Here is a 27,960-nt window from a genome sequence, read left to right as displayed (position 1 = left end):
AGTGAAAGCAAAAGTAGAATAGAGGCAGAAAAAAATAAGCAGCAGCAGAAATAAAACAGTATCAATACTTAACAACAGTGTAGTGTAGACAAGGTCACTTAATATTTGGTAGGAAAAGATCCCAATGTGTATATTCCACAAATGCCTTGAGGCTTGCCGATATTTCTCCTAAATCGAATGTAGCCTTTTTCTCCCCACTTTGATCCCCATGAGTTCTTAACAATGATGTAGTCCATATCCTTTGCTGTTCCATATCCAACTGCAGTCACTCCATGGTCAAGCCGGAATCCACAAAACCCATCAAATACACCCTACAAGAAACAAATAATCATTAGTTGATCCTCGGATTCCAAGATAATTAGTTAAGAACTGACAACTTCGGTATGTACGTGTTGTGGAGATAATTTAGAAGATCTACAGATATATAGTCTATGTACATATATATGCTTCCAATCGAGATAGATTATATGTATATGCAAAAATGCTTCCTTGTGTATCAGATCTCAGAAGGCTTACACCACTATAAAATTGGAAATCACGTCCAGAAGCCGAGATAGCCACACTTATGGGCTGGTGTGCAAGTGCCTTCAACATGCTCTCCTCATTATTCTTTGGTACGTTATGGTACCCGTTAATAGTCACGACCTCAGTTTCATCCTGAAACATGGCATATGAAAGAGTGAAATGGATGAACAAGTATAATTACCATCATAAGTAGATATTATCTCAGAAATAAAGGATAATTAAGGATCAGCCTACTTAGGTAGAATAATTTTAGGAGGCGGTTGACTCATTACTGGTATAAGCCATTTACCTTGTTCTCATCACAAGTGCCTTCTTTCATGATATAAGGGTAGTCTTCCTCTTTATGAAGCCCACCATGAGTCATGATGTAGGTGAATGCATGTTCCATGAGACCTCCATGGCAACCATTATCGGAAGAGGTGTCACAATCAACTAGTTGTTGCTCAGATAATGATGTTAAATTTCCAGTCACAATTTGGTTTATTCCCTCGACAGCAGCCACTGTTGAGAATGCCCAACAACTTCCTGCACATGTTCAGTGTTGATCAAATGCAACTGCATTTTTCCATATTATCCAATTTTCTATGACTATATCTGTATACTTACCACATGAACCTTGGTTCTTGACATTAGTGACAGCTCCTTTCTTTCTCCAGTCCACAGACTTGGGAAAATTCACAACATCTTTGTAAATGAAATCTTCAGGACTTGAGTAGTCTTGCCTCTTGAAGTAGTCGACATTGAGGCAATATCTCATGTCTAAGGGTAGCAATAATCTCTTTGATCTCACCAGCAGGCAGCACCACATATATAATTAACTTCTTCTCTAATCACTCACTCTCCGCTTTCTCCGTCAGGCATATGCAGTCTCTCTCAATTCTCCATCAGGCATAAATACGGACAACTGTACGGAATAATGACATAGAAAATATCAAGTAACCATGATATAAACACTGTTGCAGCTTAGTATATCGATGTGCTCAATTAACGCAATACAAAGTAACCATGTTTATGTTCCACAATTACCTGCAGCAGTAGTTTGTTCATTGTTCATATAAGCTCTTACTATTCCACAAGAGTGCAACACAGCCCAATCTTTTCAATTATCACTTCCCTTGTAGAAATAATTTCGTCAACTGGCCTGTCGCTGATGATTATTCTGACAGTGATGTAAATTACATGGGCTGTAGGTTCTCGTCATCTGCTATATGAATATACAATTCCGTTGATGAAATTTCAGTGTCATGATTATTACTAACTTTTAGCAGGGCCGCCTCTTAAGAGATGCTTGTGAATCCTAGCATAAGGGCAACCACGGGACAAGCTTGGCCATTATTATTAATCTAAAGAAACACACATACATGATGGTTCTTAGCAGTCAGCAGTCCTCCATAAGATTTTAAGTACAGGTCAATACAAACTGTGAGAATTTTAATGGAAAAGTGAAGTAAGCCAGTTAGGTAAAAAGCTTGAAACAATAAGGAACCCTAATGGGTGAACTAAAGTGAACCCATTCTAAGGGCACAACTGGAATAATGAGAGAATTCTTATCGGCCAAATTTTATTTCCCAACTAGATACCTGAAGTAAAAATGTACAATACATCTTTTATACATCTCTCCCTTGAACAGAAACTCATGCAATGATTTCTCCAGAGAGGAAAAAACAGAAACTCACACGATTGACGTCCCATAAAGGGCGCAAAGGGAGATACCGTACACCAAGAAGTGTTAGTGAAACTCACACGATTGATCTCTTGGGAAGGAAAAATGAACTAATCCAACGGAGGGAGCATTATTTATGTCAGAGGCTAAAATGACCAAATTACATAATTACTGGTTAGATCATAAAGAAAGCAATTGCATCGTATCGATATTTGTCGCCCGTAATAAATTTATTCTAACTTGTTTTGAAATTTGGATTTTTAACCTTATAAAAGGTTTCAAAAGAAGAGTACAATCCATGAGCTTTGTGCATCTTCATTCCATCAAACTCTAAGGCATATGCTCGTCATGACAAAGTCCACGTTCCTAATTTACTAAGAACTAAAATGGTGTTTGAAAACATACATTTTATTTCAAATGATGGATTATTTTTTTTTATTTTTTTTGCTAAGTCAAATGATGGATTTCAAATGAGAGAATTTGAGTTATTATTTCAAATTCTCATGTTTATACTGGTTTGAATGTCTTGGATTTCTAATGAAATCCAAGTCCTAATTTTCAAACAGGTTATTTGATCAAATCCAGAATTTTAAATGAAATCCAAATCCAAATTTCCGAAAAGGTAATTTGTTCAAATCCAAAATTTCAAATAAGATCCCGGTTATCAAACAAAACAGGCCAAAACTTTGTTTGCAGTAGATATCGTAAGGTAGCTACCTACGGACCCAACTGTGTCCTAACCTCGGGAAACAGCAGACAATACGGCACTGATCAAGCAACAAGAGCAGTAATAGATAAAAGACCCCCTATGTAGCATAATATAAAGAGTATAGTAGCAAACCTGAGTTATCATGTGTGATGCAGTGAATAGGATCGACTAAAGTGTAGAATCCTATACTAACAACTAAGAACATCAACGGAAGTACAAGCAAGATATAAGAAATAGACGAGAAAAAAGAAGATGGGAAATGAGAGTGAAAGATTGTATTATAACCAAGCTGATCAACACAATGTTTTTACAAGCTTATAGGAGTATAATGAAATGCAATACATCACATCCTAACTAATTTTCCCGCCTAATTTGAGCATTCTGTTATTATTTCATTTAATTGTTTATAATTGCCAATTTCTAAACTCCCCTAACATTCCTCCCCCATTGAAAAAAGTCTTGTCCTCAAGGCTTGTCGGCAATTTCTAAACTCCCTTAGCAAATTGAGGATACTCTTGCTCAAAAGTCTCAGCTATCTCCCAAGATGAGTCATGATCAGACAGACTTTCCCATTTTACTAGATACTGCACCTGAACCTTGTTTTGAAATTTAACTACCCTTCTATCCAAAATCTTCTTTCCAGTTGTATTTTGCATCCAGTAAGGGATATTAGAAGTCAGTGGCAATTGACTATGAAAGGCTTTCAATTGAGATACATGAAATACATCATGTATTTGAGCTGCAACTGGTACCTTCAATTTATAAGCCACCTTCCCAATCTTAGAAACAACCTGAAAAGGTCCAAAATACCTTGAAGAAAGCTTATTATTCCTTCTAATTTGCACAGATTGCTGTTTATATGGTTGCAATTTCAACCATATCCATTGTCCTTCAACAAAATTCCTCTCAGACCTATTTCTGTCACTGTAAAACTTCATTCTATCCTATGCTCTAATTAGCTGATGTTTAAGATCAGAAATCATAGCTTCTCTTCTTTGTAAACTACTATCAATTTCTCTATTACAAGACTCACCAGCTAAGTAAGGCAAGTGTAGTGGAGGAACCTGATTATAAACTATCTCATAAGGAGTTTTCTGGATAGAAGTATGATAGTGAGTGTTGTACCACCACTCAGCAAGAGGCAACCAAGAGCTTCATTCCTTCTCCTTAGTACTACACATACATCTAAGATATGTTTCCACACATCTATTGACCACTTCTGTCTGGCCATCAATAGCTGGATGGTAGGCTGAAGATAATTTCAAGTCAGTGCCAAGAATAGAAAACAAAGCTTGCCAGAAATGACTGAGAAAGATGGCATCTCTGTCACTCACTATACTTCTTGGTCATCCATGTAACCTAAAGATATTATCCAAGTATACCTGAGCCACTTGTACACCAGTAAAGGGATGAGATAAACTGATATAATGTGCATATTTACTCAACCTGTCCACCACTACAAAAATCACATCTTTGCCTTGAGACTTAGGTAATCCAGAGATAAAATCCATTGATATATCCACCCATACCTCTGTAGGAATTAGTAAAGGTTGCAGAAGTCCAGGGTATGCTGCAACATCATATTTTGCAGTTTGGCGAATATGGCAATTCCTTACATATTGTCTAACATCTTTAGTCAAACCCTTCAAGCTAAACAATTGCTTGACCCTTTTTACTGTTAAATCTCGACCAGAGTGACCCCCTTCAGGTGTAATATGATGCCATTGTAGAATTTTCAACTTCAAATCAGAATCAGGCCCTACAAAAATTCTATTCTTCTTGTACAACAATCCTCCCAGTAATTTATAATGCTGAACCACTTGCTGATTTTGCAATTGAGCCACAACTTGTAAGATATGAGAATCACCTTTATAACTGTTTCTAATGAGTTCCTCTAAATCAGATGAAACCAAAGAAATTGCCAAATATAACACCTCAGAACCTTGAATTCTAGACAAAGAATCTGCATCAACATTTTCCTTACCACATTTATATTGGATTTCATAATCAAAACCCAAAAGTTTAGATAACTAGAAATGTTGGAAAGGTGTAGAGATTTTCTGCTGCAGAAGCCACTTCAAAATTTTCTGATATGTTCTTATCACAAAATGATTACCTAGCAAATACTGTTCCCATTTTTGCACTGCTGTCACAATTGCTAACAGTTCTTTCTCATACACTGATAATCTTTGCCATTTAGATCCCAAGCTTTTACTAAGGAATGCTAAAGGATGATCATTTTGCATTAAAACAGCTCCAATCCCATATTGAGAAGCATCTGTTTCTACCACAAATGTAGTAGAAAAATCAGGAACAACAAGAACTAGTGAAGTACTCAATGCTTCCTTAAGTCTTTCAAAAGCATTTTGAGCCTTTTCATCCCATTGAAAAGAACCTTTCTTAAGAAAGTCAGTTAAGGGTTTACTAATAATTGCATAATTCCTAATAAACTTCCTGTAGTAACCACTCAATCCCAAAAAGCTTCTTAAATCTTTTACTGATTTAGGAACTGACCATTGTACTATTGCTGATATTTTTCTGGGATCAGTTTCTACACCCTGACCAGAAATGAAATGTCCCAGATATTCTCCCTTTTTCATTACAAAATTGCACTTGGATTCCTTAGCATACATTTGATTCTCCTGCATCAGCTGTAATACCTCCTCCAAATGACTCCAGTGCTCAATCAGATTCTTGCTATAAACAAGAATATCATCAAAAAATACAAGAACACTCTTCCTTAATAGTGATTTGAAAACTGAATTCATTCACCTTTGAAAAGAAGCAGGGGAATTTGTTAATCCAAAAGGTATTACCAAAAATTCATAGTGCCCTCTGTGAGTCTTAAAAGCTGTTTTATAAACATCTTTAGGATCGAGTCTCATTTGGTGATAACCTGATCTAAGGTCAAGTTTACTGAAGACCTGAGAACCAGACAACTCATCTATAAGCTCTTCAACAACTGGTATAGGGAATTTGTCCTTGACTGTTCTTTTATTTAATTCCCTATAATCAATACATAACCTCCAAGTTCCATCTTTCTTTCCCACCAAAACAACTGGAGAAGAGAATGGACTAGCACTATCTTGAATTATTCCCCTGTTTAACATTTCTTGAATCAATTGTTCAATAATATCTTTCTATTTCAAAGGATACCTATATGGTCTAATGTTTACAGGGATGGATTCTGGTAATAATGGTATTCTGTGATCATGTATCCCTCTCTGAGGTGGTAATTCTTGAGGTTCATCAAATACAGCTTTGTATTTGTCTTTTAAAACATCTATTTCTGGATAAGAATTCTTATCAGCCACTGTTGTCATCAATTGAACCTCATTTTCTTCAACAAGTATCTTATCCCCCGGTTCCTTTACTGTAATAAGCTGAAGCATACATAATTGAGAAGCATTTTGCAATAATTTTACAGAAGGTTTCTTATCTGATACCTTTAATTTCTTTGGAATCACACCCTTCAAAGTTAATGGTATATTATGCAATATAAACTCCATTTTAAGTTGCCTGAAATCCCAGTTAATTGATCCTAGAGTGCTCAGTCACTGTACCCCTAGAACCATATCACAACTCCCTAAGAAAATCAGCATTACCTCAGTACTGAACTCCCTATGATTCATTTCCCAAGTAAAGTTCTTACATATACGAGTACAAGAGATATGATTACCATCAGCCACTGTAACAACTTGATGAGATATCCTTTCCAAAGAACACCCTAACTCCTTAGGAAACTGCAAATCCACAAAGTTGTGTGTACTTCCAGAATCCACCAATATATGCAGTACTTTGCCTTTTGCTACTCCTTTAACCCTCATAGTTTGGAATGTATGATTCCCAACTAAAGCATTAACTAAAATGCAAGGATCACCAGTAAGTGTGTCATCATCATTTCCATTATGCTCAACCACATTTTCATCCATTTCCTCTCCAGGTACTTCAACAGTAAAAAGTTGAGGTTATTTAAACTTACACTTATGTCCACTCTCATAAGCTTGATCACAAAAATAGCATAACCCCTTTGCTATTTTCTCAGCCCTAACATCAGCAGGAATATATCTATTCTGTCTAGGACCTTGGGCATTATTAGCAAAAGTCACTTGATTATTCTTGTTTTATATTTCTGACACAAGTGTAGGCAAAAGTGGAGGTTTATTGTTAGTCAACAAAGGTTGAGAATATGCCTGCTTGGTCACAGTCTGATTAAACACAGGAGGCCTTGAAAATTTAGCATTAGTTACAACAAGAGACTCTTCCTGCAATCTAGCATAATCTATTGCTTCTGCAATAGTACCTGGTTTGAAGGCCTTCACAAAAGGCTTAACAGATGCTTTCAATCCCCCAATAAAACTATCAAGAACATACTTATCAGGCAAAACATGATTACTTGGTTTCATGATAGATATCAGATTCTCAAATTCATCAATATAGGCTTCCAGATTACCATCTTCACACAACTTATTAAAATTTTCTACAACTTGAGTAGTGTCATCTCTGAATCTAGCAACCAAATCCACAATGAAATCATCCCAATCTACATTTCTCCTACCATACAAGTAACTACTGACCCAAATTTTAGCCTTATCAGTCATATACAAAGATGCCAAGTCAACTTTCTGATCCGCAGGAATTTTACAGAGATCAAAATATCTAGCACATTTCTTCATCCAACTCCTAGGGTTTGTACCATCAAACTTCGGAAATTTTAGTTTAGGCACGAATTTAAGAGAACTAGGATTACCTATTTCAACATGAGTGTGCCCTGTTGCATTTCTTGAACCAGCATCTGGATCTCGAACAAGCTGTCCTTCAATTCTAACCACCACGCTTATCAATTGTACTAAAGCATCATCGATTTGGTGCAGTTTCTGAGTTTGTACCCCTTGTTGCTGCTCTAGAGATCGAATTAGTTCTTCAATTGCATCACGATTCCGTGACTGACTCTCCATCGCCGTGTTTTTCTTGTTTTCTCCGTGATTGATCTTAACTATATGTATCTATAGGCTGTATCTATCCTGAATTTTATGTGTGATTGATGAACACGATTTGCAGAATCAACTGCTCTGATACCAATGATATAGGATCGACTAAAGTGTAGAATCCTATACTAACAACTAAGAACATTAATGGAAGTACAAGCAAGATATAAGAAATAGATGAGAAAACAGAAGAAGAAGAAGATGATAAATGAGAGTAAAAGATTGTATTATAACCAAGCTGATCAACACAATGTTTTTACAAGCTTATATACTGAAAAACAATACATCACATCCTAACTAACTTTCCCACCTAATTTGAGCATTCTGTTATTATTTCGTTTAATTGTTTTTAATTTCCACTTTCTAAACTCCCCTAACATGTAGAGAAATAATATAAGAATAGTCAATTAAAGAAGGATGAGGCAGTTGTTATAGAACGGAAGCAAAGGGGACACAATTATCAAACTGTAGCACGACCAATACAAAAAAGAACAACATTAATACGAGGAAAGAAAAAGATGTTAAACGAAAATAATTAAAATTTGCATAAGCCTTGAAACTGAATCGCAGTAGAGATTGCTAATTGGGGGAAGAAGAAGAAGAAGCGTGCTGTTGTTGTTTGGGGAAATAGTAAGGAGGTGAATATAAAAGAGAGGCCAACATGCAGGAAGGTAATATTACTTCCTTGAACAACCCAGCCACCGTCGCCATTGCTTGTCGCGACGACCCCATTCCCCCTTTTCTGGATTGTGTTTGCTTTGCTTAAACAAGTATGTATGTTGTTTATGATTTGGATTTGTATTCTGCTCAAAGATGTATAACTAAACTTTAGAAATTGTGCAAATTGTATACAATCTTAAAATATCCAAAAATGTGTCTAAAGTTACAAGAAATATGTAATGTGTATAGAATAATTATATTTTTTTACTTAATTGGAGTAATGTGACTCTAACTATTTTTTTAACAGAAAAATAATTTAATTATAATTAACTATAAAAACTATTAGAGGATTGGCTGAATAAAATTTTTTTAACACCCGATAGCATTCCGTCAACTGGTGTAACCGGCCGTTATTTTCAAAAGGGTAAAAATGTAAATACGTAATTTGAGCATTGTATCCTTACAAACAAACACCTGTGTATATATTTCTAAAAAGTTTTCTGTTAACTAACCGTGGCTTGCCCATTGTAAGAGTAACGGTCTTGTCAAAGCCCAAGACAATGCAGTTCACCTATATAATGATAGATATGAAGTTTCAGGTAGGTTAAAGAGCATCTTCTAGAATATCTATACCAATTTCTGGGGGTAGGTTTCTTTTCTTTCAGTTTAGGACATTTATTAGCATAATGTCCTTTTTCATTGCAATTCCAACATTTACATTCACTTATATCTTTCTTTTTAAAAGGTTTTCTTCTAAACTTTCTCTTATTTTTATATCTTCTCCTATTTTCTGGTGTATTTCTAAATTTTCTAAATTTTTTTCTCTTATATCTGTTGTATTTATAAGGATAATTATTTCTATTTTGTTTGCTTCTGCACTTATCATATGATTTTTTCTTATTATACCTCTTCTTATAGTTCCTATAGGGTTTTTTATCTTCACATCCAAATACTAGTCTTCTTTCAGTGAATCCACATATTTCTCTTAATCCTAGTTTTTTATCCTTTTTAACCTTCTGTTGTACCCTATATTCTTCACATTTTCTCATTAGATATCCTCTTAGTACTCTTATTCTTTCACCCAGAGTGTTCTCACGAGGTTCTAACTTATTATATTCCTTAGTTATCTCAGTATTATAAGGTTCTGGTAAATTATCATAATATAATTGTTGATATATATATCCTTCTTCGGGTAAGAATCTAGCTTCATAAAAGAATTTAGTAAAACTTATAGTATATTCTGGTAACTTGTTAATTTTACAGCATTTCATGTTATTTAGATTCATTATTATTTCTATTTTTCTTTCTATTAGAACTTGGTCTCTAGCTACTATCCAAGGTTCTCCTAAGAATTCTCTTTTTAATATCATATCAAATATTTGTAACATTGATTTCCAATCCGTTGCATACCTTAGTACTTCAGTTTTTAACTGATATTCTATGGATTCTATCCAATATGCTACCTTTCCAATTAACATTTTTGAGATCAAGTTATAAGTATATTCTAACTCATCTGTATGAGTGGAGTTCATTAATGCTATATACATTCCTAAATTCCAATCAGTTATTCTCCTGCTAATTTCTTGTTCTTCATATACATTATCTAAGTCTAAAAAGTATCCATTTAAGTTTACGCCTTGTGACATTGATCCTATGAATTCTTTAAATTCATTATGTTGTCCTATTGGTATGTGTCTTGGTATCGTGTTCCTATATCTTGTTATAACTTCCATATTATGGTCGGTTACTTCTTCTTCCGGGTAGTTATTCATCTCCTCATTTTTTATTCCTTCAGTTTCTATATCAGTATAATTATCTTTATCTTCTTGGTCACTATTAGATTCTTGTTTTATTACTGCATTTACATTTTTCATTCTTTCTAAAGCTTCTATTATATTTTTATTTTCTATTTCTATTTTTAAGAATTTTCCTCATAACTACTGTTATATTCTTCTATTATATTCACCGTTTTTCCTAAATTATCTTGTTCTGATTCACTAGTACTTGTATTATTATTTGTAGACACAGTACTAAAAACTTCACTTGTATCCTTTTTTTTCCTTTTAACTTATTTAATTGCTTTTTCAATATTTCTATTTCTGTTTTATTTTCTTCTGTTTTTTCATTTAATTCCTTTTTTGTTTGTCTTAAATCTCTTTTTACCTCTTTTAGTTCCTTTTTAGTTTCTTTATATTTATTTTTATATTTTTTATATTTTTCTAACCATTCTTCATTAGTATTTAATCGTAGTTTTTTATACTCCATTCTTATTTCTTCTACTTCTTCCTTTTGTTGTTCTAATTTTGACTTTAAATATTCTATCACAGTTATATCAATCTTAAACTCAGCTTTAGTTTCACTAGTTGTTTCTTTTTTTAATGGTTCATACTTATATTTTTCTTTTTCTAAAATTTCTTTTCCATGATTCTTTAAAAATGTTATCACATTATATTCTTTTTGTTCTTTAGTTTCCATTAGAACTTTCCTTTTTTACTAAGTTGTCCCAAATTATCTAATACTTTTCATATTGGTTCAGATATATTAGGTTTCATTTTACTTATATCTATCATCATTGGCTCATTAACTCTTCTCCATGCATTTATGGCTTTTAGCTCTGGCTTATTTGTAATTTCTTTTTCCGGTATAATTTCTTGTTTTCCTTCTTCTAATTTTATTAACTTGCCTAGTATCATTTTTAAAGTAGGTATTTCAGAATTATTCCATAAGTTTGTTAACTCTTCTCTTATTATTTGTCTCAAATTTTCTTGATTATCTTGTTTTTCTATCAGTCTCATTATTTCATTTAGTTTTTCCTTAACTATTAATTCTTCCCATAAATTTTTTATAAATTCTGAGTCTGTCATTTTATTATTTGTTGATTCGCTTCTTCCAACCATTTCCAACATCTATCCAATATTTACTAGTATTTTTACTCTGTTCTTCTAATTTCTTAATATCATTTTCTAACTTTGTTTGTCTTTCCTTACATTCTAAGTATTTTATTTGTGAATCTATTTCGCTTTCTAACATACTCTGTATCTTCTTTAACTTTTCTTTCTTATTTCTTAATTTTTCTTGTATATTCATAGTTTTTCTATAAATCTTTCTTTTCCTTGATCTACTATTTTTATACCATTATTATTAATTTTATAATTTATCATTTTTAAGAAGTCGCTCCCCAATAATAATTCACTCGAACTATCATATTCTATTACTCCTATATTTATATTATATTTCAAGTCTAATATTTTAAATTTTAAATTAGTACATTTAGTAATAAATATTTCTCTATCATTTTCTGCATATCTGTAAGTCTGAGGTTCTATCCATTTACAATTTTCTTCATTTACCTTGCTTATATGAATAAAACTTTTGGTAGCTCCTGTATTAATTTCTGCTATACAATCTCTTGTTATTGTTTCGTCAAATATTATTATTTTTATTTTCAAACTATCAGTATCTATCTTTATTAAATCTATCTTTCTACTCGTCATACTCATTGATCTAATTAATCTTATAAGATTTTGTTCTTTTCTAAAACTTAATCTAGATCCTTCTAATATTGGTTTAATTTTTTGCCTTGGAATCATTTGTCTATTACTAAAATCTATTGTAATTTCTTCTGGGATTGTTATTTGAGATTCTTCTTTATGTTCAATTTTTTCTAATATATCATTATATAACTTTGGTACTATTATTCCTAATTCCGTTTGCTTCTTTACGTGATGGTTTCCAGTCATAGCATAAACCATTTTGGTTTCTATACTAATAACTTTACTTCCTTTTTGCATTTTTATTCCATCTAACTTATAGTATAATGTTAAAGATCTCTCTTTATTTTCATCCCTTAGTGAAATACTGAAATCGGATTGTATTATAAATTTTAATTTCTGATATATCAAGTTTCCTTTTATTACCGCTATTAATGAATCTTGTATATTTCCTATTATTCTATCATCCAATACATATATCTGTATATGAGTATCGATATTTTTCTGAAAATATGCTTTTATTGTAAATTCTATTGCTCCAAAATATATATATTTTAGTTTATTTGCTTCCTTTTATTTTAATTTGGATAATTCTCTTTTTATTAATCCATTCGTTATTAAATTTATTCTTGTTTTTCCATTTATTGTATCTATATCTATTACATTCTCATGTTTTTGGGCTATATACCTAACTTCTTTATTTCTTTCAAAATATGATGTCTTGAATATCTTTTTTATTGTTAATTCTTCTGTTTCACTTTGAATTTGATTATATATATCTGGTTTAAAACTTAGGGTTTGTGATGTTCCTCCTTCGTATTCATCCATTTGATAATATATATCTTATTTTTCACTTATTTCTTCTAATGACATTTTATCCATCTATATTTATATTTTATCCAGTTATATTATTTGTTAAAATTATTCTTTTAAGTCCTTGTATTCTTAGTTTATCATTTATAAATGTTATTATCATATTTCCAAGTTGTTGGTAAATTCTCATAATTTCTTCGCTATTCTCTCTTGTCCATGTTATTTTATTTTTTCTTTCTAGTAATTTTTCCAGATCTATTTCTAATTTTTCTTGATTTTTTATTAATTGCTTTAGTTTTCTATTATTTCTAGTTATTGCATTTGGATCTGTCCAATTCATTTTTTAATTTTTTGTCTTAAATTGTCTATTAATATATATTGTTTAGTTAATACTTCTTTTAAGTCTTTTATTTCGATTTCTAAATTAGTTTCTTTAATAAATTTTTCTCATTTTAATGAAAGATTTTCTTCCTCTGGTCTCTTAATTTTTTCATCTCTTTCTTTCAACATTGTTCGTAACATAGCTATAATATCTAATTTTTCATTTATTATTTGCATGCTTATCTTACAACTTTCAATATGTTGATTTATTAGCCTGTTATACGTTGGTTCTTTATCAGCTATATACTGAATTGATCGTATCCTCAAATCTTCCATAAGTCTAATTCCTTCTTATTAATTGTCTGTATAAAATTTTCTTACACATCTGTTGTGTTGCTTTGTTTTCTACTATAAATAAAATTAATAGAGTTGCTATTATTTTAGATTTATATTCTTTATTCGTTTCTCTATTTATTCTTGTCGGAGGTCTCATTTAACCTTCAAATTTTATTTTATTTTTACTATTCATGTACCTTTTACTATTCATTAGTTACTATTCACTGTCTACTATTCACGGCTTACTATTTACTGTTCATCTCCCGCCTATTACTAGCTCTGATACCAATTTCTGGGGGTAGGTTTCTTTTCTGGATCGTTTATATATCTAACAACCCTAAAAAGGGAAGGCGCATTAAAATACATATTCATATCGATTAATATGGTTATTTTTCACATGTAGTAAGCAGTAGACAAAAATGAATTCATTTTTTTTTCTTTTTTAAATGAAATCATCCCTATAACCTCATACTAATTAAACATCACAATCTTAGAGAACATTATTTTATAATGCTATCATACACAATAAGATTTAAATCAGAATTTTTACCTCTTACAATAGCTTTCTGGTCACCGGAAGTCTCAACTCACCCTTGCCCTATTATCCTAACGCTCTCCAAGCTCCTTTGGATATTCTTGGCTGGATGCAAGAGTCCTCACACGGTCTCTTCCATATTGCTATTCTTCAAGGTATTATTTTTCTGAATCAATCCTCTTTGTATATAATATATATAAAATAATCTTTTCTATTATTATGATATATCCTTAGTAGAGATTATAGAGAGTGAAGAAGTTTAGCCAGACATATTCAAAGAGAGAGTTTTTTTTAACTTCAGAAATTTCAGATATCTTTTACATTTCATGCATGGACTTATTTATAGTAGTCCTTCTATATGGTTACAGATTACCGGGATAACCGGTTTCTTTTACATAATTACTAATAATTCTCTTTTGCAGGTTTTTTCCAGGAATCTTTTATTTTCTTTGTCTGCCATTTCTTCTTTTGTCGTCTCTTCATATTTTCTTCATCTTTATCTTCTGTGTCTGCCATGATATCTTGCAGGATCTGTCATCTTTTCCAGGGAATCTGCTTTTTCTTTTCTTCTTTCTCCATTTTTGTCATTTTGCCTTGATATTTTGTTGTTGAAGGGAATCTTCTATCTCCTGGTAATATAACTCTTTCATATTTTTTGGTTTTCACCATTCAATTTACAGTGTTTTGGTGTATCACACCATTTTTGTATCATGCAAAGGGATCAGAATTCCCTTTATCATCATCTTTTAGACTGATAATAGGTCTCTTTCTAGGACCTGTTATTCTTTGATAATATTCAGTAGTATATTTTGCATGATTATATTTCAGGTTTTCTATTTTATCAAGCATTATCTCTAATGCCATAGTACCTAAATTTTGTATAATATTATCATAATATAAGGTTATTATACTTTCGGTGAAACCTCCACCATGGCTTTCAGAAATGATTATAACTTTCCGAGCTCGTAGTATATCTTGTATTTTGGACCTGAGGGTAGCTAGTCAAATGGCTCATTTTTCACATAACCATTCCTGGAATTTGTTAATATCACAGGGATTTGGCAATTTCAAGCTTTTGGTTTCTCCCACAATATCTGCCATATTCCTTCCCAATTTAAATAGTTGACATATTATTATGGGTTTTCCAACTAGATCAGTTGATGCATCAAAAACTTGTATTCCATATGAGCCTGCTTCCATTTCCCGTACCATAGCTTCCATGGATTTGATAATTATACTTGGTAGTTTTGATATACAATACATGGTTTCATTTGTTAAGATCTTATCAACAAAACCATGTATAAACAGGTTATAGACCATGTCAGGTTTTGCATTTTCACAACAAATATATCTGGGATATTTTGTAGATTTTGTCAGTCTGCAAATATCAGGGTTAGATTTATAATCATAATATTTCATCATTTGCTCATATGTTTTCACTATCTCAGGTGAGTGTTTCAGCTTATCACTCATTGATAAATTTGACAGAGTAGTTGATATGTTGGTTGAAGGTGATGGCATAGTTGCAAGCTTTGATGAAAATGTTATAGGTTTTATTGTAGGGATTGCAACTGAAGCTTGTAGAGTTGTTTTGTCTTTTATAGCTTCCATAATTTGTTTCAGAAAATGTTGGTTCTCCTGAACCAGGGTTTCTATCTCTTTTTGGATTTTGGTGATTTTCTCATTATTGGTTGATATATAAGAAGTGACGTCAGTGATATATTTCTCAAAATTTTCCATCTTTTGTTATCCTGCTAAGAACAACAAATAATTAAATTTTCCCTTTACAAAAACAAAATGCATGACATTCAATGGCATTTAATTTTCTAATAATTGATATTAATAATTCATCAATATACCTTCTATTAGGTGTGAAATAATAATCAATGTGTTTTTCTATTTCTAGAAATCCTTTATATGCTTCTTCAATTTTTTCTGTATTATTTTCATCTAATTCTTCGAGAGCAAAACCTTTTATGAATTCTACAGCTTCTGAAGTAGTAGTCCATATTATTAAAGATGCCGATATTATTTTCCATGGTTGAGCTTGTCTTCTTGTATTTTCTATTTTCATTGTTTATTTTCTCTGCTAAGATAGTCAGCTAACACATTTTTTGTTCCTGATATATTTTTTATTACAAAATTATAACAATAGAAAAAAGATTGCCATTTTCTTCTTTTATTTAATTCTGGTAATAATTCTATTTTATTAGTAATAAAGGCTTTTACTTGAGTATTATCTGTTCTTACTACAAATTTAACAGGCAATAAATGATAATGAAACTTCTTAATCCCATATTTTACAGCTAATAGTTCTTTTTCATTTATGTGGTAGTTTGATTCATTAGGTTTCCAAGTTCCTCCTGCATATCCACATATATGTGGCTTTTCTTTATCTATGTCATCCTTCTCATATGCTATTAGGACTGCTCCCCATCCTATATCGCTAGCATCAGTATATAATTCTAAATGATCTGTTTCTATGGGTATTCTATGTTTTGGTAAATCTTTCACCTTTTCCTTAAGAATTTTTATACAGTTTTCATGTTCTTTTGTCCATTCAAAAGGTTTATTTTTTGTTAGTTCCTGTAATGGTTTTCTTAATTTAGGTAAGTCTTTAATATGATCTGAGGCGTAATTTACTATTCCTAAAAACTGTTGTACCTCTTTTTTATTTTCTAATTTATCCTTAAAATTTATAATCTTTGTTACTATATGATCTTGTAATTGTATACCTTCTTTATCTATTTTGTATCCTAAATATTCTATCTTATTCTTAAAGATTTCAGATTTCTTTTCAGACAATAATATTCCATGCTGGTTTATTGTTTTTATAAATTGCTCTAAATGTTTTATATGTTCTTCTAGAGTTTCACTATATATTAATATATCGTCTACATATACTATGCAGAAATCTTTTAATTTTGTAAAGATTTGGTCCATTCTTCGTTGAAATATTTGTGGCGCATTTTTTAATCCAAAGGGTAATACTATCCATTCATAATGTCCTTGCGGAGCACTAAAGGCTGTTAAAGGCCTTGATTCTTTGGTTAATTTTATTTGCCAAAATCCACTTTTACAATCGAATTTACTAAACCATTTCTTATTTCCTAGTCTATTTATAAGATTTCTTTTATATGGTAAGAAATATCCATCAAATATAGTTTTCTTATTTAATTCTCTATAGTCTATTACCATACGGGCTTTTCCCCTTTTCTATTCATTCTGTTTTCTTACAAGGAAAGCCGGGCTGCTATGTGGACTTTTACTTTCTTGTGTTAATTTTAGTTTTAATAATTCATTGGTTTGATTATCAAATTCTTTTTGGTCTGAAGGGCTATACCTTATAGGTTTAGATCTTATTATATCATTAGGGTTTAATAATTTTATTTCAGCATATATCTTTTCCTTATCCTATAAACTCATAGGATTTTCTCCAAAGTTGGATTTTAATAAATTATTATATTTTTCAGTTAATTCTTGTAGATTATTATTTCTTTCTATTCTTAGATTGTTTATTCTTATAGTATTTATAGTACTTATTGGCATAATTCTTTTTAATACTATCCACTTATTACACGGAGTTTGTAATGATAGGGTATTTGAAGTTACTATATGTGTTTTAAAATAATCTAAGAAGTTATTTCCTAATAATATAGATTGCTTCATCTTATTATGATATACAATAGGTAAACTGAATAATGTTTTATTTAGCTTTATTCTCATGTTTTTTGCTATTACATCTAATTCTTTCTTTTGTTCATTAAATCCTGATACCCTAGTTCTATGTGCATTAGATTTTTCCCATCTATATGAAGCTAAAACTTCCTTTTTACTAGACATAGATCTGCTCCACTATCTATAAATATTTTTTGTTTTAGGAGTTTATATTTTTTATATTCTACATCTGCTTCTATGTATATTGCTACCATTCCTCTCAATTGCTTTCACTAGATGATTCATAATTTATAAAGTTTATTTCATTATCAGTTTCACTAATATAAACTCTTCATATTCATACCATCTATTGTCATCTTCTTCTTTAGCATATAATCATGAAATTCTAGCAGTGAATGATGTTGAAGTCTGACCTTATGGGCGCTCTCTTGGGCCTGACCGCCTTTGATCAGAATACCTTGAATGACACCAACTCCGGTACCAACCATCACAGCTGTTGGGGTTTCCAAACCAAGAACACACGGACATGCTATGACCATGACAGAAATGCCAAACTGGAGCGCAAGCTGGAAGCTATCCATCGAAGAAGAAGTCCAAGATTTTGGATAGCTGTTAAATTTTCCAGCTAAAAACCAAGAGAGCCAGGTGATAACAGATAGGGCGATAACATGCATAAATAAAGACTTGTTATCAGAATTATGAGACCTAAGTTCAAGTATATAGCGTACTCTCTTTATTTTAGAAACCATCACAAAGTTTTTACCATAGGCACAAAATATTTGGAGACGCGATCAACAAATACTAGGAATACAACTACCCCAGCGTGAGATTCTTATCGTTCATCTCATCGAATGCATAGCCATATGTTGCAGGAGGTATCAGGCTAAATACTAGGAATGACAACACTGCAAATGTTGCATGTAGTAGGAAGTTTTCTTTCTTGCCCCGGTGTTCGTAATATTTGTTGGATGCCCCAGCAAATACTAAGTTTTAAGTATGTTTTCAGTACATACCTTCAGGAATGTTAGCTAGGTCCTTTCCTAGATCAATTTTTCAGTCTCCCGACGACATGGATATTGGAGGTTTAGGATATTCAGAATGTGTTCCATTTTGAACTTTGATGGTTCAAACAGCATATCCAAAATCATAAGAAGATTGTAGCAAAGGTTTGTGTGTACTCTTTCTCTCTGATTTACTTCTAAATATCTGAAATAAACTAAAGCAATCTCCTGCATAAACAAATAAACTAATCATATTTGACGCCCAATTATCTTTAGCCTTAAATTCTGCAATGAAGCAAACAAAACAATGAATTTTTGGACAAAGTTTTCACCTTCTTCAGAAATCACCACATTTCCATTATCTCCTGTTAAACCAGATGCTGGAACATTTTTTTGTTTGGAGAAGGTCTTCGCTATCCTCTCCTCCAAGTGCCAGAAGCCTGATCCAACTGAAACAGTTTCCTGATTCTGAGAAAAGCAGAAATCAGGTCCGAGATATGATGCTACTACTTTTATAATTATTGGTATAAATTGTGTAGCTGAAATTTAACCTGAAGGAACGAATACACTGAAGCATGATAAGCATATGAGAAGGTTGTCAGGCTTAGGTTGTGCAGTACTATGAGCTGCAGATAGTCCCTTTTTTGTTCTTTTCTTACGAAGCATGAGTTTCGTTATGGTAGCATTACAATTGGGACAGTGCATAGTATGTGTATCCAACCTATGAATCTTCCTCTCAAATTCTAGTTTGATGACATCCTCATCATCGCCACTTTCCTCTATCAGGTTCTTAAGTTTTACATGCTTCGATTTCACTTTGGAAGCATGAGTTTCAGGTTTAATTTCTTGTTCCTGAGATATCACATGTGAAATTTCATTGCTCTCTGAAACACCTTCATTAGCATCGGAAGCATTTTGCTTCACATCTGATTCTGCAACACCCTTATTTTTCTTAGAAAGAGACCACTACATACATGAGTTTGTAATTATATATAACTTTACATTTATACCCCTCCAAAATTAATGTCCGTCTATACCTGTTGACAAAATGCTATCATGTGTTAAAAAAATAATTGTTCAGCCACTTTTGTGATAGTTTCTATAATTGAGCTATTTTCTTGCTAAAGAATAATAGTTGGGGCCACGTCACTGCAATTAAGTCATTTTTTAACGCAATTAGCGAAAACTTATTTTGGAATGCAAGATATGTACCCGAAGACTCGAAATGTAAATTGTGTACATGAAATTTGAGAATAGCAAAATATATACCCGAAGAAATCCGTGCAAAATGTTATAAATATAAATTAAATACCTGAAATTTGAGAATGGAAAAATGTTATATTAACTAAATTAAACAAATGAAATATAATATATATATATATTACATTTATATACAATATTATAATATCGAGTATTATTTAAAAATATCAAGTATAATTTTAAAAATAAATATGCACACATTCTAAATAAATATACTTATATATAAGAGAGTATGGGCCGGTTCAACTCTATTTTTAAGTAAAATTGGATTTTATTTTTAAAAATCGAACTGCAGTCGTAACTGAATTATTGGTTCGTTTTCGATTTGAAAGACCTCGATTTCGGTATTTATTGGCTCAGTTCGATTTTAAAATCGAAAAAATAAAAATAATAAAAATCATAAAAATATACAAATTAAGTAAACAAAATTTAATAAAAATTAACTCTATCCTACAATTTAGCGGGTACAATAAAATTAGTATGCTGCCACAATTTCTACAAGTTCCCGAAGTAGATGAAAATCAATACCTCAAGTTATAGTGGGAATAAAATAAAATTAAATCCATTAAGTTTATTTTTATTTTGTGTTTCGACTTTAAATTGATTCTTTTTTTTTAATATCATTTTAAATTAATAAATAATCTTAAAAGAGTGCATTTTGAATTTATGAATTTTTTATTTTTACTTCAAATTTCAAGTATACAATTTGTTTCGAATTTTTAGGTACACATCTTACATTTCAAAAATAACCTCCACTAACAATGTTAAATGAAATTAACTGTTTGTATACAAAATGCATGCCTTTTGTTAACTTTAGTAACATATTTTGCTATTTTCAAATTACAGATACATAAGTTACACAATTTGAAAATTTCAGTTACACGTCTTGCATTTTATTTCTAAAATTAATATAAGCATGAGAAGTCAGTCAGTCCTCTACGGCCATCCCCATTCCCTAAATCCATCTTCCAAATTGTTCCATATTATATTTCAATTAAGGGTCATTTTGTTCGTCACATTCTGCAATCAGGTATGAGTTTCAGCCATTCCAACCCCATACATGGCGTTTTGTTCAGAATAATAGAATTTCATACTCATTCCTCAAAACCCTAAAGGATGGGTTTTTCATACCCAAGTACGAAGGTGGGTATGAAGGAGGGGTATGAGTATCACTTTTATTTCACTATTTTAATTTTTATTTAAGTAATTAAATATAAATATATTTAATTAAATTAAAAATATTTAATTAGCATATTTTAAATTAAAAATATTTATTACAACACTCAGTCAAACATATGATATCAGATATGATATCTGATCCCCTTATCATTTTAACACGATTTCTGATTCCAAATCGATATCATATCTTGAACCAAACGACCCCTTCATTGATCTAGTTTAAACCCCAGTTATCCTGTAATTATTTTTTAAGTATTATTCATGGCATGAAATACATTTTATAAATATTATTAGTTAGCGACAAATTTGTAAAAAGTTTATGCAGTGTAGTAATTGAGATAAAATATTATTGCAAGTCTCTTTTTGCTGCACTGATAAATTATATAAAATCAATAATACAATGATGATTGTCCGGCATGATTGAAGTGTACGAAGTAAAGAGTATATAAGATAAATATTCGTTTTCGCCTGAAAATTACACTCTCCTAAAAAGAGATAAGCTCTTTCCGTCAATATACATTAATTTAATAATCAAATGTTATACGGCTTCTACAAAAATGATTCTGTAAAATAAATATAAAATAAATCAAATCACCAGTTTTCATGCAAAGACAATCATGCGGTATGTTAAATATGATATATTTACAATTATTCGATTCTTTAAAACCTGTTTGAGTTATCGACCATTATTACAATCACATACAAACTTTTATTACTAAATTCAAATCAACTCTCACAATAAAATATAGGACAGAAAACCTCTCATCAAGAAAGCAAATAAAAATGAAATTGCACACTGAAAATATAAATAAAATTCTTAGATATGAAAAAATGAAACAGTAAGAAATAATCGATCTATTGAATCCAATAAGTTCTGCTTGAATCGAAGAAGAAAAGCCCCTAGACTTTGATGATTTAGATCTCAAAACAACCATGAAATATTTCTCCAAATAGGTTGATTATTGAGAACACAAAAATAAACAAAATAAAGTAAAAAATTGAGAATTTTCATCAAAAAATTCTTGAAAGGCCCGACGATTATATTGATAAAAGGAGGTTGGCAGCGAGTAGAGCGCATTTATGGCCGGGAATATGTAGAGTTATAATTAACTGAACATATAAATACGTAAGCCTCCATCTCCTTCTATATATTAAAAGAGCACTAGGAGAAAATTGAGCCAATAAAATGGCAGGATAATTACGATTTTGCCCTTATATATTACAAAATCACAAAAATGCCAATCTTGTATAACTTGTGCTAAAATAAGATAATATTTTAAGAGTTAAGGTTCAAACCCCTGATAACCTATTAAAAAGTTGATGTTATAACGATTATGCTACAATGATTTTTGAGTTATGACGAAAACACTTATTATATAAGCCACATTCTCTCTTTCTATTATTAAATATTATTTTAAAATATGAGCAAATGAAATGTTGGTTATATTTTTTTTATAATTTTATAGTTCTCATCGTTACATATAATTATAAGTTTATTCTTTTATCAATCTTTTGACCCCTAAATATATTATTCTTATAATATTATTTTTATGTGTTTTATCTCTGTTAGCCGGGATATAAACTATAGAAGTTAGTTATTAGCAACTCTATATAGCTTATCTACTCTTTTTCATTCGATAAAAATAATATTTGTTAAAGCTAAGGTTCGAACCACTAATAACCTGTTAGAAAGTGGATGTTATAACCACTATGCTACAAGGATTTTTGAGTTATGATGAAAACACTTATTAGATAAGGCACATTCTCTCTTTTTATTTTTAAATATTATTTTAACTTATGAGTAAATAAAATTTTGGTTATATTTTTTTTATAATTTTATTTTAATAGTTATCATTGTTACACATAATTATAAGTTTATTCTTTTATAAATCTTTTGACCCCTAAATTTATTTGATCAAATACATGTTAAATATATTATTCTTATAATATTATTTTATGTGTTTTATTTAAAATAGTCAATCTCTGTTAGCTGGGATATGAACTATAAAAGCTAGCTAGCAATCCTATATAGCTTATCTACTCTTTCTCGTCCGAGTGTTAGCGCGAAGCAGACATTGTAGCTATTCTGGGGTTGACAAACTATTCAGAAAGTACTCAATTTGAGATCAGTATAATTTTTAATATCCAAATTTGAATTTAATATAATTTTATTCGAATATAATGCATTCTCGAGCATTACGAATCAAATATAAACCAAATTCGAGCAAGTATTATATATTTTCTTATCTTAACACAATAGTCTATGATACATCAAATCTAAGTCCAATATTACCAGCTATTACTAGCTAGCAATATCAGCAAGAAATCTCCATAAATCTTTAACAACCAATTATTAAAAAGAAAATTACATAGTTTATAATAAATAACCATTAAATAACTATATTAAATTCTATGACACAAAAGTTATAGTCTGGTACCAATTAAAATTTAATTCGGACTTATGGTTCCATAATCGAATGAAAATGAAGTATAAAATTCTTAGTCTCTATAATGATATTTGATCGAATCTGAATCTAAACCATGGTTCATTTATTAAAATAATATGAGACCTGTTATGCAAGACCTTCTTATATAATAACAAGACTAAGTCACATTCACAACCCTGAGATTTAGTTGTTTGATTGTCAATTTCATTTTGTGTATTATATTTCTTGAGTCTGTAAAAAGGTTAGAAGATTAGACTGGAGGATTTTTCTGTGAACAGATTCAAGCTAAGGAATAAACTCTGGAAGAATATCAATCTATGATCATGCCTTAGAGAAAAGTGTAGAAGTTTGGAGTTGAATAAAGCTATTCTAGGAAAAAATGTTCTAAGTCAAGAAATCTACAAGTCATCAAGCTATATCGAGAAGTCATTTGAGAAGTCCATAATGACTTATTGAGAAGTCGAAAATGGATTAGAGAGAAGTCTCAGAGATATCGACAAGTCAAATGAAAATGCAGAGAACTCAGAGATATCGACAAGTCAAATGAAGATTTGAAGAATTAGAGATATCGACAAGTCAATTTCTCATATAGAGATCTCAGAGATATTGACAAGTCAAAATATGTATATAGAAATCTCTGAGATATTGACAAGTCATTTCTACATGTAGAGATCTCAGACATATCGACAAGTCATTTCACATGCAAAGATCAAGAGACCTCGACAAGTCAAATATACTTATAGAGAACTCAGTGATCTCGATAAGTCATTATACTTATCGAGATGTCACTTCTCTATAGAAAGACCTGGAGATCTCAACATACTTTTCAAATACAAAATGCATACAAGTTCAAGATTCAAGATTATCAGTCAACAAATGATTTATTCACTAGATTGAAAAGTCTATAAAGTAGTTGGATGAATACCAGATCAAGGGCCAAGATTAACTGGACAAAGGATGGTCACAGACCTGCAAGATTCTGCACATATTTGCTAAGCTAGAAATGGAAATAGAAAAAAGGCTACTTTAGAAAGTAGTTTAGTACATTTTAGTGCAAGTCATGTAAACCCGTGATGCTAGTGTATAAAACATGCACTAGTCTTTAGTTCAATGCAACAAAAAAATATAACAAATTTTCTTGTATTCTCTCAAGATAGAAGATGAGTTCATATATTGTTAAGAACACGGAATTTATAGCTAGAAAAACTTAATTAATACAAATTAAGTGAGTTTTTAAATAATATGCTTGTTGATTTATTTCTCTAACACAATATCTCTGCAAATATAAACTACTTTGTTCACACAATATCCAAACAAGTTTAAAAAGGCTAAAAATCCAAGAAACACATTCACCCCCTGTGTTGCATTCAATATCTAACAAGTGGTATCAGAGGAAAATCTGAAAGTAAATAGATAAAGATCTTGATAGAATGAGTACACAAAAGATAAGTAGTATCAAGATACCAGCCTTTGATATCAAACTATACACTTTGGAAGAAAAAGATGATGCTGTTCATAAGGATGGCCAACCTAATGTACATCCATATTCTCAAGAATGGCCCTTTTATTCCCATGGAAAGGGTAGATGAATCTACTAATCGAGACATGGTCATTCCAGCTCATTATGCCCCTAAAGACCCCTCAAAATACACTAAACCTGAAAAAGTAAAAGTCTCTCTGAATAGTGGCATGCAACTAATTCCGATAGAGTCACTAGACAATGTTATGTATAATAATATTGTCAACTGTGACACAGCCAAACATATTTGGGAGAAGATTGAAATTTTATGTGAGGGTACAGAGGAAGTAATATCAAATAAAAGGAGAATACTGGTGTCTCAGTATGAGGGTTTCATGGCCAAGCCTAAAGAAGGAATTACTGAAGTTTTTGAAAGGTTTAACAAACTGATAAATGACTTGCAACTTCATGATACATATAATGAAACATAGAAGGTTAACCTAAAGTTTTTGCTAGCTCTTCCAGACCATATTGAACATAAAATATTACCTATTAGAGAAGGAAGAGACTTGAGTAAAATGACACTAGAATTCTTGTATGGAATCTTGAAAACATATGAGTTTGAGATGTTACAAAGAAAGTCATTGAAGGAAAACCAAGGACATGTGATTGATGGATCCAGTGCCTCAATGGTCAATGATAGTGAAGCAAGTGAAGATGAACAAGATGCTAAAACTCCAATCATTCATCTTGTTGAATAAAAGAACAAGAAACCTAAAAAACAAGTTATATTGGAGCTAGAGGAAGATGAGTTCTACACCCATGATGAGCTAGATGAGATGGATCAATCTATGGCTTATATGGCTGGAAAAGTTTCTAACATTATGGTTAAAAAGCCAAGATTTTTAAGAATAAGGGACAGTCCTCCAATAGCAACAATGGAAACCAAAAAATCAGTATAACTCATCTAGAAAAGGTGGCTACAAGACTGGGTCTGTTGACAGATCAAAAATAAGGTGTTTTAACTATGATGAGTTGGGTCACTTTGCTACTGAGTGCAGAAAGCCAAAGAAAGTGAAGAAGGATAAAGCCTATCTGAAATTAGAAACAAAGTATGAAGCTCTCTTGAAGAAATAACAGGGAAAAGCTTACATAGTTGAAGTCAAGAGTTGGATGACGCTGATGAAGAAGATGAGAATGAAGAGTTTGGAAATTATGCACTTATGGCTCTTGAGCAAGGAGAATCATCCTCATCAAAATCAGAGGTACCAACTCTAACTACCATTGATTTAAATACAAGCTAATATAAGGAAACTATTGAAAAGATGAGGGTAGAGATGTTTCATATCCACACAAGCATGTTGGCAGCTACTGAGGAAGTTAGTATACTGTCAAAGGCAAATGAGAAGCTTGAGATTGAGAAGCAAAAATTGGAAATGCAGCTTGTTGAGCTTGAAACTGTCGAGCAAGAAAATGAATATTTGAAAAATAAGCTCAAGTGTGCAAGTGAAATAGAAGATGTGTTGAGGGAAAAGTTGGAGAAGAATGAGGTGAAACTGGAGTCTTTATGAAATGCATCTTAGTTGGTTGGATAGTACCATGAGAAAAACAAACCATGTGCTAATATAACTATTATTTTGGACTAAAAAAATGAAAGTGACAAAGGAAAAACAATTGCAAATCAAGATGTCCTAGTTATTCTGAGAAAAGTTGATGCACCTTTGTTCAAGACATGTGAAGTCAATTTCAGTGAAGTTGAGTTGGTCATCAAGCAAGAACTTGAAGATGAAGATAATGAAAAGAAGAATGAAGAAACCACTCGTACTGCTGAAATAAAAAAGAAGCCCATGGTCAATCAGTCTCTAAGACAACAATAAAGAATGAGAATGCAATAAAGAAAAAGAAGAACATGAATGGGAAAATTGGAGTAAACAAGAGCAATAACATTGCATTTGTTGCAGATGCTCCTAGGAAACAATGTCAAAAGTGTGGCTCAACCAATCACATAACTCACCTTTGTAAAAAGGCTGTTAGTGAGCCAAAAGTGGGAGCATGCAAATACAATGAAGCAAAGGCTAAAGATCCCTATTCTTTTTGTGATAACTTTGATTGCATTCCTTGCAATATGAAAGGAATGACAAGCTGTCATGGACTGAGAGTAGATCACAAAGAAGTTAAACTCGGGTCTACAGCTAAAGGAAAATACAAATCAATCGTTGAACACTATTCTTTCTGAGTCATCAATTTCTACTTCTGCAACTTCTGTTAAAATGAAGAAACAAAGCAAGGCTGGTTGTAAAAAGATACTCACAGGAAGAAGAGATTGATTATGATGAAACTTTTACTCCAGTTGCAAGACTTGAAACAATAAGGATCTTTCTTGCATTTGCTGCACACTCGAATTTTTAAGTGTATCAAATGGATGTAAAGAGTGCACTCCTTAATGGTGAGTTGGAAGAAGAAGTTTATGTGTAACAGCCACCTAGCTTTGAAGATCCAGAATTTCCAGATTTTGTTTATCAACTGCTAAAGGCTCTCTATGGATTGAATCTAGCACCTAGAGCTTAGTACAATACATTGTCAGAATTTTTGCTTAAACACGGATTCACTAGAGGAATAATTGACAAGACTATATTCTACAAGCAACATGGTGGTGGTATGATCCTAGTTCAAATCTATGTGGATGATATCATTTTTGGTTCTACAAATAAAAAATTATGTTAAAGATTCTCAAGACTCATGTAGAGTGAATATGAGATGAGCATGATGGGATAATTAAGTTATTTCTTGGACTTCCAGTCAGTCAAAGAAGTAATAGAATCTTCATCAGCCAAAACAAGTATGTTAAAGATTTATTGAAGAAATTTGGAATGATTGATTGTTCACCTGCATCAA

At 31.4% G+C, this 27,960-nt stretch overlaps 1 protein-coding gene across 3 annotated transcripts; it reads right to left on the bottom strand.

The window, feature by feature from the left end:
• Positions 1–47: 47 nt before the first annotated feature.
• Positions 48–8,718, bottom strand: LOC141687216 (cysteine protease XCP2-like). Of its 3 annotated transcripts, XM_074492417.1 has the most exons (5): positions 1,552–8,677; positions 1,132–1,429; positions 815–1,050; positions 517–657; positions 48–311 (listed from the first exon to the last, which is right to left on the bottom strand). In XM_074492417.1, the coding sequence occupies exons 2-5, from the start codon at positions 1,331–1,333 to the stop codon at positions 99–101; spliced, it is 792 nt and encodes a 263-aa protein (XP_074348518.1). In that variant the 5' UTR covers positions 1,334–1,429; positions 1,552–8,677; the 3' UTR covers positions 48–98. The 3 variants fall into 3 exon arrangements, 1 of the variants encoding a protein (XP_074348518.1); XR_012560960.1 differs by lacking the exons at positions 48–311; positions 517–657; positions 815–1,050 and having other exon boundaries at positions 1,139–1,429; positions 1,552–1,868; positions 3,030–8,718; XR_012560959.1 differs by lacking the exons at positions 48–311; positions 517–657; positions 815–1,050 and having other exon boundaries at positions 1,139–1,429; positions 1,552–8,718.
• Positions 8,719–27,960: the final 19,242 nt, after the last annotated feature.

This window comes from Apium graveolens, chromosome 9 (genome assembly GCF_009905375.1).
Source record: "Apium graveolens cultivar Ventura chromosome 9, ASM990537v1, whole genome shotgun sequence".
Lineage (NCBI taxonomy): Eukaryota > Viridiplantae > Streptophyta > Magnoliopsida > Apiales > Apiaceae > Apium > Apium graveolens.
This window is presented reverse-complemented; position numbering and strand designations above follow the sequence as displayed.

Bases quoted from the DNA above. Each gene is read 5' to 3' on its own strand.
- LOC141687216 (XM_074492417.1), bottom strand. From the start codon at position 1,333: ATGTGGTGCTGCCTGCTGGTGAGATCAAAGAGATTATTGCTACCCTTA. The intron at 1,051-1,131 runs GTAAGTATACAG...GAACATGTGCAG, and splicing joins CAAGAACCAAGGTTCATGTG to GAAGTTGTTGGGCATTCTCA. The intron at 658-814 runs GTAAATGGCTTA...GCCATGTTTCAG, and splicing joins GCACTTGTGATGAGAACAAG to GATGAAACTGAGGTCGTGAC.